Source organism: Hylobates moloch, unplaced genomic scaffold (assembly GCF_009828535.3).
Source record: "Hylobates moloch isolate HMO894 unplaced genomic scaffold, HMol_V3 SCAFFOLD_8, whole genome shotgun sequence".
NCBI lineage: Eukaryota > Metazoa > Chordata > Mammalia > Primates > Hylobatidae > Hylobates > Hylobates moloch.
Window position 1 is genome coordinate 113,630,096 of NW_026652283.1, and position 13,410 is coordinate 113,643,505.

The 13,410-nt window shown below is 37.2% G+C and overlaps 1 protein-coding gene across 10 annotated transcripts in view; it reads left to right on the plus strand.

The window, feature by feature from the left end:
* Window positions 1-13,410, plus strand: part of MSR1 (macrophage scavenger receptor 1) — a 741,681-nt gene that overhangs the window by 655,423 nt on the left and 72,848 nt on the right. For all 10 annotated transcript variants that reach the window (XM_058442303.1, XM_058442300.1, XM_058442301.1 and 7 more), the window contains one exon: window positions 4,816-5,004. In XM_058442303.1, coding sequence (XP_058298286.1) covers window positions 4,816-5,004 — 189 coding nt within the window. The remainder of the gene's footprint in view (window positions 1-4,815; window positions 5,005-13,410) is intronic.

A 13,410-nucleotide genomic window follows, 5' to 3' on the forward strand; every position in this document is an offset into this window, starting at 1 on the left:
CAGTCCCAGAGGCAAAATCTCACTGCTAAGTCTCATTGTAAATTAATAAATTAATTAAACTAAGAGTTCACTGCCTGTGATTTGGCTTCCCATGCAGATTGCCCAAGGGGAGAAAATGGCCTTGTCAAGCAGATTCAAATATTCCAGTTTTTGAGGCAATTACATTTCTCATTGTAAATTGAATTGACATTTAGTCCCAAGATTCTGTTTAACATTAGTCTGCCTCTAAGAGATAGATCTGCTCACTGAGCTGACAAAATCAGATTTTCTAATGTCTCAGGCTTCTCTGATCACATCCTCCCACCAAACCCTCGTATTTGGAGAGGCTCTCGGTAGCCAGCCATATGGGTTTTTTTTCCACAAAAACACTTATGTTTATGCCAGTTAAATCAATCTTTCCTTCATGATTTTTCTGTTTCTACTCATAGAAACTATGTTCTATTCCCTCTAAAGACTTATGAAATATTAAATTCAGTTTCTTCTATGATTTGATATTTTAAGCATTTGCCAATTTAATCTCACTGGGTAATGCAGTTCATGTATCAAGAGAAGCTTAGCATTCATTCATTTACTCATTCATGCCATAACTCTTCATCAAGTGACTACTAAGTGACAACTTGCATTGTGTCAGATGCTGAAAAGATGACTGTAAGGGGTTTCTTTCAGTCTACTGAGGAAAACAAACAAGTTTACTGTGGTCTGGTGTAGCATCTGTAATAGTGCTATCAAGTAACCAATCCAAATTTGGAGATTGAGAGTGTAGAAATGAGAGGGCAAGTGGGAAGGGAAGAAAAAACACTCCAGACAGGAACCATAGCCCCACAAATAAAGGAGAATGAGACTTATTTGGAAAATGTGAGTAGTTATATATAAAGTAAAAAGACAAAGCAATGCAGGTGGGGAGAATTTCTCAAGGGTTAGGTTGGAAAGGTGAGCAGAGATTAATCATGACCTTATTTATTCCATAAGTCACTTGGCAAGAGTATTCCCATGAAATCCTCTATCATTCTAGTCTACCATGTTTGTAATTCTACCAGGGATTCCCAAACTTTTTCTGTAAAGAAACAGCAAATATTTGCATAAATGCACCAAGATTATTAAAATATCTTTTATGGAATGGACTTAAGATTTTTTGTCTGCTGAAAACTCTTTCAACAAGGAAATGCCTCTCCATTCTCACTCTGGGAATGCCATGCTTATGCAAGTGACTCTGCCTGTTTGTCCAGTCCACAGATGGGCATTTGACCCAAACTAGGCCATAAAAGAACTTCCCTGGATATTTTAGAATATATCACTAAAAAAATAGGCTGTAAAATGTCAAGTTAGGTGAGTGTCAGAACTGTCAGTCTGACTCTGAGAAAGAGACATGACTGTCATCGAGAAAGAAACTGTAAAATATAAACTTAGGAGCTGTTAACAGACATGTTCTATCAAGTGAACAGCAGAGCAAAGATATCTAGCTTGCAACGAAAAAAGAGTAATAAAGCAACCTATGGAAAGAAGGTTGAGTACAAGTTGGAGACTCCTAAGCAGATTCGGGTTTGGGTCAGCTATTCCGGATACCTAACTATTATCTCATCCTTGGGTTCTATGAAACATCCAGTGTCCTTAAAATACATTATTATTTTAGTTTTCGTTTAAGTTAGTTTCTGTTTCTGTTTTTTCACCAATTAAAAAATAGTAATACATGGAATCATTGTTTAGGCACATAGTCAATGCTTATCTGTGTTTATTTGATTTGAATCTAGAAAATGTCTACACAAATAAAGAGGAAACAGCTATCCAGAAACACACACACACCCCACACACACGCACACACACACACATGCACACACACACATATATATATGTCTTCTGAAATCTTTATATACAAGATAAAAATACCCAAATGGAAAAAAAAAAGCCCTGTCTGACTAAATATATTAGCTTGATGCCAGAGAAACGATAGACATTCTTTACATCTTTATGACAATGAGTTAGCTAGTTTCTGAGAAGTTTTGATGCTTCAGTCTTACAGAGAAAATGCTATGATCAAGGTTGATGACAAAATGAACTTTTCTAGATCACCAAAACAGAGCAGTTGAATAGTAGGTGAAGCCAGCTCTCAAATGAGTCTACTGACCTATTCAGACTCCTTTCCTCTGTATTACTTCAGAAATGGTCAAGGATTAGCAATGTGCAGTCACATGTCAATAGTTTATTTGTAACTGAAAAATATTTCTGGTGACAGATATGGATCAGCATATCCAAACATATTTGGCCCTAAAGAATTTGAATAGAGGGGCGGGCTCCGTAGCTCACGCCTGTAATCCCAGCACTTTGGGAGGCCGAGGTGGGCGGATCACGAGGTCAGGAGATCAAGACCATCCTGGCTAACACGGTGAAACCCCGTCTGTACTAAAAAATACAAAAAATTAGCCAGGCGAGGTGGTGGGCACCTGTAGTCCCAGCTACTCGGGAGGCTGAGGCAGGAGAATGGCTTGAACTGGGAGGCGGAGCTTGCAGTGAGCCGATATCGCGCCACTGCCCTCCAGCCTGGGAGACAACAAGACTCTGTCTCAAAAAAAAAAAAAAGTATTTGAATAGAGGTACCTACTCCCTCTCTCAGGATCCCTTGAGCATAGGGAATTTGGCAGAAATTTACAGTCAGCCATTCTCTTTGCAGTAAATGAGATCAAAGGATTATATCAGCAGCACCATCTGTTTCTGATGTAGTATGTCTCCTCTTCTAAATATATACTGCAATCATCTAGGTTAGTGGTTCTCAAAGTGTGGTCCCTGGACCAACAGCATTAGCTGTTGGGAGCTTGTTCTGCTGCATATTATTGTTTGAGAACCACTGCTCCGGGGCAGGCAAGGCTCATTCATGACATTTTGGAGGGAGTAAGAGGTAAACAGTGGGCAGTGAGAATGCTTACATACACTTGTTTGGGCAACAGGACAACGATGCTCATAGAATCAAATGTTCGAATATGCCTGATTTTTCATAGCATGCATGCGTGATAAATATATTACGTTTGGATATATTTGACTTGTATAAGAAAAACATTTGGATGTCACACTAGTTAATAAAACATGTTTATAATATGTAAAGGCTTCTCACAATCTATTCTTGGATTTTTCTTTCTCATTTTCTTTAGGCAATTACAGGAAATGATTGAGCCACTCAGGAATTTTACTAGTAAATGAAAGTTGAAATACTATAATAACAAATTATTTTCATTTTTTAAAATTTTTTAACTTACGCTTGTTAAGTGAAGAAGGGCTTATCCACTCAGGCATGCTTACACTAGGTCAGTATTTAGCACTGACTTATATTTTGGAAGAATCAAGAGAATAATTATAATTATATATATAGTAACATGCCACCTTTTATGTCTCTGCATGGCTCAGGTCAGTCAGTTTCATTACAGGAAATTGTGAGTAATCTAATAACTTTAAATGTTATTAAAATACTGTTACAACAGTAATAAGCAGAAGTTAAAAACATTTGTTGGAACAATAATCTAATAGCTTTAAATGTTATTAGGTTACTATTCTAACAAAATGAATTCAAACTGGAGAAAAAGAAGTTACCGAATATTTCTTCAATTAATTGAGCTCCAAAAAGCCATTCCCTAAAACTCCGTTTTCACATTAGACAGATATTTTTGTTTTGAAAATTACATCTTGCTTTTTTATAATACAGCATTCCTCAAACTTATATTTGAAAAGATATCTTTTGCTTAAATAGAATTACGTTTATTAATTTGTTTTTATGATTATTAGAAAATATTGTTATTTTTATTTGGTATTAACTAAATTTTTAAAAATATTTTTCATCTCTGCCTTTTATTCTGTTCTTTAGCCAAATAGTTTTCTAAACGAATTCTTAGCAGAATAATACAGGCTGTTGAGAGATTTTTCATATGCCAAGTGAATTGCTCTTATAATATTTGTTGCACTATTTTATTTAATTTGTCAGTAGGTCAAAGTGCATATATATTGGTTTTTAAAAATAGAAAAGAGCCATTTCTTATTTATGTAAATCTTTCTGTAGCATAATCAAGATTTTACAAAAGTTTATTGTACATACAGTCATTTTTATTAGACATTACGGAACAAAATTACTTTTATAGCTATAAACAAAGTTTATTTCTTTGTAGTTTACTATTTGAATCATTTCTCAAAATAACAAAATTGTCTGATTTTTTATCTCATTAATATTTTTTTCCAAAAAAGAAAAACACAAAAAACTTTGTTACAGAATCCAGGAACCTCACAACAAGGAAATCCTTTGCTATTTCTAAATGAATGTTGTCACTGTAGTTCCCTTGTTTCCCGTGGTAAAAGATATGAAGTTTGATCACCTATTTTTGTGTTTATGATATTCTAAAATATCTGTTCCTCGACCTCCTATACCATTGAAAATCTCTGCATTTTATGTTCATTAAGTTTGTATGTCTGTATGTCTAGAAAATGATGAACCATTTAGTTCTTATTTTTCAATGGTATGAAAAATCTTTATGACAGTAAACTTGTGTCTGTTAAAATTCAAAGTCGTTGGAATATAATCTTTGACGTGTCCTCATATATATAACTTACATGTAAGACAGATTGGATTTTGCTCTTAACAGCTGTTAAAGCTGCAATATTTGCAGTTAAACTCTTTACCAATAGGTGGTGCTAGAAAGTTTAATATTTATTCCAACAGTTGAACTTATTTGGAAAATGTGCTAAAATTTTTTTGTGTTAAAAAAAGTGCTGTAAAGCAATATGTACATAGTTAGTCCTTGCTTGTCTTTCTTTTTTTTTTTTTTTTTTTTTTTTTTACAGCTCCATTTCAGAAAGTTCGACTGGTCGGTGGGAGCGGCCCTCACGAGGGGAGAGTGGAGATACTCCACAGCGGCCAGTGGGGTACAATTTGTGACGATCGCTGGGAAGTGCGTGTTGGACAGGTCGTCTGTAGGAGCTTGGGATACCCAGGTGTTCAAGCCGTGCACAAGGCAGCTCATTTTGGACAAGGTAATTTAAAGAAAATCTTGTGGGGTTTGTTGTTGTTGTTGTTGTTGTTGTTGTTGTTGTTGTTGTTGTTGTTGTTGTTGTTTCAGACAGTGTCTCATTCTGTCGCCCAGGCTGGAATGCAGTGGCGCGATCTCGGCTCACTGCAACCTCTGCCTCCCGGGTTCAAGCGATTCTCCTGCCTCAGCCTCCCGAGTAGCTGGGATTACAGGCATGTGCTGGGACTGCAGCCGCGCGCCACCCCGCCTGGCTCATTTTTTGTATTTTTAGTAGAGACGGGGTTTTACCGTGTTAGCCAGGATGGTCTCGATCTCCTGACCTCGTTATCTGCCTGCTTCACCAACCTAAAGTGCTGGAATTACAGGCGTGAGCCACCGCGCTTGGTCAGAAAATTTTGTTTTTAAAAAAATTAAATGTAGGCATTCTCTAATGATAGAGAATAAAGTAGTGACAGGAACGTCGTCTAGGCTTGGTACAGTGGCTCACACTTGTAGTCCCAGCACTTTGGGAGGCTGAAGTGGGAAGATCACTAGAATAAATGAGTTCAAGACCAGCGTGGACAACATAGTAAGATCCTATCTCTACCAATTAAAAAAAAAAAAAAAGCCAGCTGTGATAGCATGCACCTGCAGTCCTAGCTACTACAGAGGCTGAGGTGGGAGGGTCGCTTGGGCTTGTGAGTTCCAGGTTACATGAGCTATGGTCACGCTTCTGCACTCCAGCCTGGGTGACAGAACAAGGCCTGTCTCTGAAAAACAAATTTTTACAGAAAACTAGAAAAAGGTAAGATGAACTTCTCAAATGCCTAGAAGATATTACCAAGTGCTAATATGCTATGATTTATTGAGTAATGACTACATGCCAGGCATTGTGTTAAATACCTGCATAGTATTAATAATAGGTCACGATTACATCCTTTACTATTTTACCTAAAATAATTTTCATATTAGGCCGGGCATGGTGGCTCACACCTGTAATCCCAGCACTTTGGGATGCTGAGGTGGGTGGATCACTTGAGGTCAGGAGTTCGAGATCAGCATGGCCAACATGGTGAAACCCCATCTCTACTAAAAATACAAAAATTAGTCAGGCATGGTGGTTCATGCCTGTAATACCAGCTACTTTGGAGGCTGAGGCAGGACAATTGCTTGGACCCAGGCGGTGGAGGTTGCAGTGAGCCGAGCTGCACTCCACCCTGGGTGACAGAGTGAGATTCTGTCTAAAAAAAATAATAATAATTATCATATTAGGTTTAAGAGATGGATTTAAGCAGAAGTCTCAGGTTCTAGAGTCTTCAGATCCCAGAAGGATAATTTAATTTCATGAATAGAGGAGGTGTCAGAAAATAGAGTGGTAATGTGCAGAACTTCTGTAGCCAGGTTCAGCCCCTGGCCCTAGTTTTTAACTTTCACCCTAAAGGTTTACATAGAAGAAACAAAGGAAATAAATAGCTTCAGACAGAGCTCTAGAGTTTCCAAATTTTCCATCCCCGTCCCATATTTAGAACATTTTTCCCAGGTTGAAAAGTGTGGGTTTGAAATCATTCTTGCACCTATAAAGTTGATCTCCAAAAGTAAAATAATAAGGTATTTTCAAGGTCAACAGCTAGATTTTTTTCTTTTGTTTTTTCTTTTTTTTTTTTAAAGAAGAGGAAAAAGAAAAAAAAAAATCCTCAGCTCTTCATCCCTAGAGAATTGAATGATGCTATCAGTTATTTAACAAGACTGAGCTCCCAATCTGAGTTTCCACACTGGTTTTTTGTTTTGTTTTTGTTTTTTGTTTTGGAGAGAGATCTCCCTCTGTCACCCAGGCTGGAGTGCGGGGCATAAGCTTGGCTCACTGCAACCTCTGCCTCCTGGGTTCAAGTGATTCTCCCTCCTCAGCCTCCTAAGAAGCTGTGACTACCGGCATGCACCACCACACCTGGCTAGTTTTTGTATTTTTGGTAGTTATTTTTGGCTTCCCAAAGTGCTGGGATTACAGGTGTGAGCCACCACACCCAGCCCACGTTTCCAAATTGTTTTGTGGGAACAGAATCCATTTCTATGATAACTAACATCCACAGAATGAAAGACCATTTATTTTAAAAACATAATTGTATAAAACATTTCAAGTAACTATTACCATCTATGAAGGGGACACCCACAGTTCTAATAGAGGACATAACGATTCTTATCCGTGCTCTTAGTCACCTGGTAAATGACTGAAGATTCTTCAGCTTTAGAAACAAAAGATGTTTTGGATTCTCAAGATGTGCTTTTGTTGACAAAACGAAGTAAAACAATTGCCAGTTATTTAGATAATATAATCAATGCAGACAAGCTCAGTATAAAAAAAGAAAAGTATCCTAAAATACCACTAGTCTGGATGAATTATTTCGGTGCTTACATTATGCAGAGATCTGACAACTCTGCATTTAACATTGTTTCTTTAAGACAGTGGCTCCCAACCTTTTTGGCACCAGGGACCAGTTTTGTGGAAGACAATTTTTCCACAGACCAGGGATGGGAGAAGGTCTGGGGATGATTCAAGCACATGACATTTATTGTGCACATTATTTCTATTATTATTATACTGTAATATATAATGAAATGATTATACAACTTATTATGATGTAGATTATACCACTCACTATGTGGAATCAGTGGGAGCTCTGAGCTTGGTTTCCTGCAACTAGATGGCTCCATCTGGGGCTGATGGGAGACAGTGACACCCGAAGTGTGTTGCTTATGTCCAGTCTATTCCATAATCTCACTTTGGTTGCTGTCACTGCAGAAAACCCTGCTTCACTAAGATAGGATGTTGGAAACGGAAGCAGGCTTTTCAGTGCTTTTGTGGCAATTTCAGGATATTCGGCTTTGAAACTTTAATCCAGAACATATGGAGATTTGAAGTTGTCTCAAACATACTTTTAAAGGCACCAAATGCACCTGTACAACTGAAGTACATCAACTCACTTTCCACTATAAAGCCTGCCGTCAGATGCAGCTTGTCACTTGCCATTCACTGACAGAGTTTTGACATGAGTCTGCAAGCAATTGATTTATTATTGCCTCTGTGCCGTCACACCTCTCTGCTAATGTTAATCTTTATTTGCAGCCACTCCCCAGCTCTAGCATCACGGCTGCAGCCCCACGTCAGATCATCAGACATTAGATTCTCATAAGGAGCGTGCAACCTAGATCCCTCACATGTGTAATTCACAATACAGTTTGTGTTCCTATGAGCATCTAATGCTGCCGCTGATCTGACAGCAGGTGGTACTCAGGTGGTAGTGTGAGTGATAGGGAGTGACAGTAAATACAGATGAAGCTTTGCTCACTCACCTGCTGCTCACCTCCTGCTGTGCAGCCTTGTTTCTAACAGGCCATGGACACTATTGGTCCATGGTCTGTGGGCTCGCGACCCCTGCTTTAAGAAACTAGCCCAGTAGTACAGTGGTTGAGGTGAGGCTTTTTCATCTATTACAAAGAGAAAATCAAATGGAGAGCAACAGTTGTAGTATATGTACTTTAATTCAAGGAAAACTAGTAAGTGCTGGCAAAATACAGCCTGTGGTATGAAAGTGAACAAGACGTCATCTCTGGCTTTATTTCTTCTCTGAGCATGAAGCTTTGCCATGGACTTCAAAGATATTTTTCCACTAGAGTTACAAACATAGGTGAGAAACACATAGTTGAAGACTATTGTCCTAAAATTGTATTAACTTTAAGGCTTAGTCTCACGAGTAACATAGTATTCTCCTCAAAGCTTTTATTCATTCCTGCTTATATCTCTATAAGATAGGGATTTCTGGTCTAAAGAACTAGTAAGAAAGGAAGACAATGAGTATACTGAGATACCAAGAAGAAAATGGTTTGTTTTAAACTTAAATAAGGAATAAAATGACAGAGTTTACTCTCACGTGAACTTATTTACTTGGCTATGTGGAGATAAGTCTCTCAAGTTTTCTTGACGTAATTTGTCTAAATTTTCAGGAGGCTGTTTGTTTATGGTAGTTGGTGATTCTATACAGTGTCCCAGAGTTTTATTATTATCAAACAATAAAGTGGGTCAGGATTTTGGTTTCCTTTGACATTTTTCAGCATCTAGTAAAGCAAACTGGAAAGATTAGGAGTTTTCTAACTTAAAAAATTGCAAGTTTAAACTTTAGCTGTGGTTATTGTGTTTCAGAATTTCAATTTCCTTTCCAATAACATGAGAATAATACTGACCTGGCAGATTTGTTTTGAAGCTTAAGTTAACTAGCATATGGAAAGCACCCACTACAAAATCTGATTCACAATGTTGTGTTGCTCAATACTGAAGGAGATCACCGCTAGCAGCAATACGAAATGTGTTATCACACATTTATTTGCTATTCTCTTTGAAAGAGTCAGATCACTGTTACATTGCATGTTGACATCAGTGATATTCCAAGGGTAATTCAAAGTAGATATCCCACTAATATGACTTAGATTTTTTATTTTATAGACAGGGTCTTACCCTGTCACCTAGGCTGGAGTGCTTTGGTACAATCACAGCTTAATGCACCCTCAAACTCCTGCACGCAAGCGATCCTCCCACCTAAGCCTGCAGAGTTTCTCAGGACCACAGGCCTGCACCACATACCTGGCTATTTTTTTTAAATCTTAATTTCTTATAGAGACAGGGCCTTGCTATGTTGCTCAGGCTCATCTAAATCTCCTAGCCTCAAGCAATCTTTCTGCCTCAGCCTCCCAAAGTACTGGAATGACAGGAGTGAGCTACTGCACCTGGTTTGACTTAGCTCTTGTTTCCACTCCCTGCCAAGATTTCGGTACCAAACAACTAAAGAATAATTATGAGAATTTTAAAATAATAAAGCAAAATGAGCTGAGAGAAAAAAATAGAACCAACATTATTTGTTCTGAAGAAAATGATTTGAAAAGTAAGTTTTATGATTTACTTCACTGGATATTGTGTTTTAAGAGACAGGCTTACATTATTAACTGATTGGGGATTAGACATGGCTAATGAGGTTACTATGGAAAGCTGTTTAAAACATTCCTGATTTTTTCACTCCTTCACCTTAAATTTACAGTTTAACTCAAGAGGAAAAGAAAAAGCAATTTTGAATTCAGAGTAGAGACAAGAAAAGAAACTTAGAAAAATGAGTGGATGAGTGAAGAAGTGAAAGAGAAACATGCATTAATGTTTTAATTATTTAACATTCTCTTAGGAAAGTGAGAAGAATCAGGTTCATATCATATTGTACATCATTACCAAAATTGAAACAAAAAGGACAACAATTTTTTTTTTTTTTTTTGAGATGGAGCTTCACTCTTTTTGCCTAGGCTGGAGTGCAATGGCACAATCTCGGCTCACCGCAACCTCTGCCTCCCAGGTTCAAGTGATTCTCCTACCTCAGACTCCCAAGCAGCTGGGATTACAGGCATGCGCCACCACACCCAGCTAATTTTTTGTATATTTAGTAGAGGTGGGGTTTCTCCATGGTGGTCAGGCTGGTCTGTAACTCCTGATCTCACGAGATCCACCCACCTCAGCCTCCCAAAGTGGTGGGATTACAGGCATGAGCCACCGCGCCCAGCCAGAAAACAAGTTAAATGAACCCTCTTTTTATAATCTGCCATTACAGAATATAATTTTTGGACAGTCTCCACATATTTTTTTCTGGTTTTAAATAGCAAACCTGGCTTAGCAGATAGAATCCTTGTTAGTTTTAAGAACAATTAGTTTTGCAGCTGCAGGTAAAATGACTTATAGGAATAAAGTTTCAAGCATGCTCCTTTCAATAGGTTCTCTCATTTGGATGCACCTTTTTTTCTGACTAGACAAAACAAGTTTAATTAAGGAATCACTGAGGGGCATCTACTGTTTATCAATGCACAGAGCAGGGAGAGGAGAGTGAGTCACTTTTTGCCCCGTATCCAGGCTTTCCCAGCTCTTGTGCCTGTAGTCTCCCTGCAGCAAACATGGATGAGCTTTATCAGACAACACTGGTGCCTCCAAGAATTTGTTCCAGGTATATCTGAGCCTGTATGGATGCTGATGAGGGAAGTAAGATCTGGAGTAACTATTGCATCGTCTCCTGAGTTTATAGTGCTGAAACTCCAAACCTGAAAACAGAAACAAAACTAATATATAAACATAAATGCCATTTAAAAGTTACTCTCAGCTGACTTTTCTTTGCTTTTTTATTACCACTTTTACATACCATAATCAATTTTCTATGTGAAAATTTCAAGAAAAAACATAAGGGTAAACAGCAGGCAATCAAAAACTGCACCTCTATACCTCTGAACTATCCTTTAATGAATGGGAGTAAATATAATCTCAAAGATAAATAAATATATAAAAAGGTCACAACTCAAATTTTTACATACTGCTCCTTGGAATTTGAATGTTTTAAAATGTAAACGTTTGAATGTTAAATATTATGGAAAGTAATATAGGGCCGGTCCATAGAGCTGGGTAATCACAGAAAAATAGGATATTTTTTTCATAGAGAAAATAAGTAGGGCTAGCAGAGGTCACCAAAGTTGTAGAAATTTACATAGTCATTATGGTGGTTGGAGGTGGGTGGGGATGGGAAGCAGCGTCGAGATTCATGCCTTACCCTGGTTCTCATGCCATGCTTTCTCCACCAGGTGGAACAAACTTCCAAGTCCTTTATACTTAAGATCTTCGTTTCTAAAGAGTTTGCTTCTTCAGAATCTTAGAATCATGAAATATTAAAGGTAGACAAAGTCTTAAAGCTATGGTAGCCATACTCCTTTATTCTGCATATCATGAAATTGAGGAAAAATGGGTGGTTTCTCTATAAGCACAAAACTAGAATCCAAACTATAGGCTATATTGACCCATTGTTCTCTACTTTGATTCCCACGGTGTTTTCAACTTTAATTTACAATGTTTTTCTCAATGGAGACCCTGTTCCGGAGACACTGTTCACAAAACACTTCCCAACTAGGCTTAAAAGTGATACAAATATATGTCACTCAGTCATGACTAGATACAATGAAAATACGTGTTCAGACACTTAACTCTTAATGATATTTGCTCTCCCATTTATCTATTCAGCAGCTGATCTCAAATCTCATCATTTTATAATATATCTGGGTGATGTATGAAACTGATTACCTTTTATTTTTCATAGAAATGCTGGTAAGATTAAAGATACCCAAATCCCCCAAAGAAATATCAGTAACTTTCATTTTTTATAAAGAGGTTAGTAGGTCAGGCACAGTGGCTCACCCCTGTAATCCAAGCACTTTGGGAGGCTGAGGTGGGCGGATCAGAAGGTCAAGAGATCGAGACCATTCTGGCCAACATGGTGAAACCCTGTCTTTACTAAAAATACAAAAATTAGCTGGGCGTGGTGCTGCACACCTGTAATCCCAGCTACTCAGGACGCTGAGGCAGGAGAATCGCTTGAACCCTGGAAGTGAAAGTGCAGTGAGCCGAGATCACACCATTGCACTCCAGCCTGGGTGATAGAGGGAGGCTCTGTCTCAAAAAAAAAAAAAAAAAAGAAAAAAAAAATATATATATATGTGTGTGTATATATATATGTATATATATATATAATCTATATCAATCCCTACAACCCTCAAATGATAAAGGAAATCATAGATATATAATGGCTAGGTATATAGGTGGAAAGATGAGAAAGAGAGAGAAGAAGAGGATTAGAGATTAAAAACATATCTAAGAAACACACATAACTTTTGTATAGCTTTCCACTTCCCACTGAATAGAAAGAATAGTTCAGAGGCACAAAAAAAATAATAATAATGACAGCCCCAACAACAAAAATGCTTGAGTAACAGTTATTATCTAAAGAAATAAAAAGAAATTTGTTTTTTATCTCATTGGTTTACACAAGGATAAAATTTTATGAATTTTATACTATCTCTGCATTAATTTTTTAATGTGGAAAACAATTTGGAATGAGATGGAAAATATGTATTAAATAAATTTTTCCCCTGGGCTCAATAGTCTTGAATATATTAATATAAAAATAAAACAACAAATCTTTGGAAATTACTTTTATAATTCTATCTAGACATCTATGTAACCAATGAAAATCACTAAGCTTTAAGTGTCATCATGTTCTGTTGCCTGGATCTATTCTTTGTAATTTTGAGAAAGTCATACACCCTTTCTCAGTCTCAGTTTATGTATCTATGAAATGGAGATAATTACCATTATTTAACAAGGTTATTATAAAAAGTAAATTTAGAAATGTATGTGAAAAGACCTAGCATATTACCTTATACACAAGTATTTAAAAATTTTTCACTGCGTCTGAAACTTTTCCACATAGCAAAAGACAGAGATGCCAAATTCCACAATAAATTTGTCACATCCATGTGTCCTCAGAGGAAAAATAACCAGAATAAGAATGAGAATCTCTAGATGCGATTA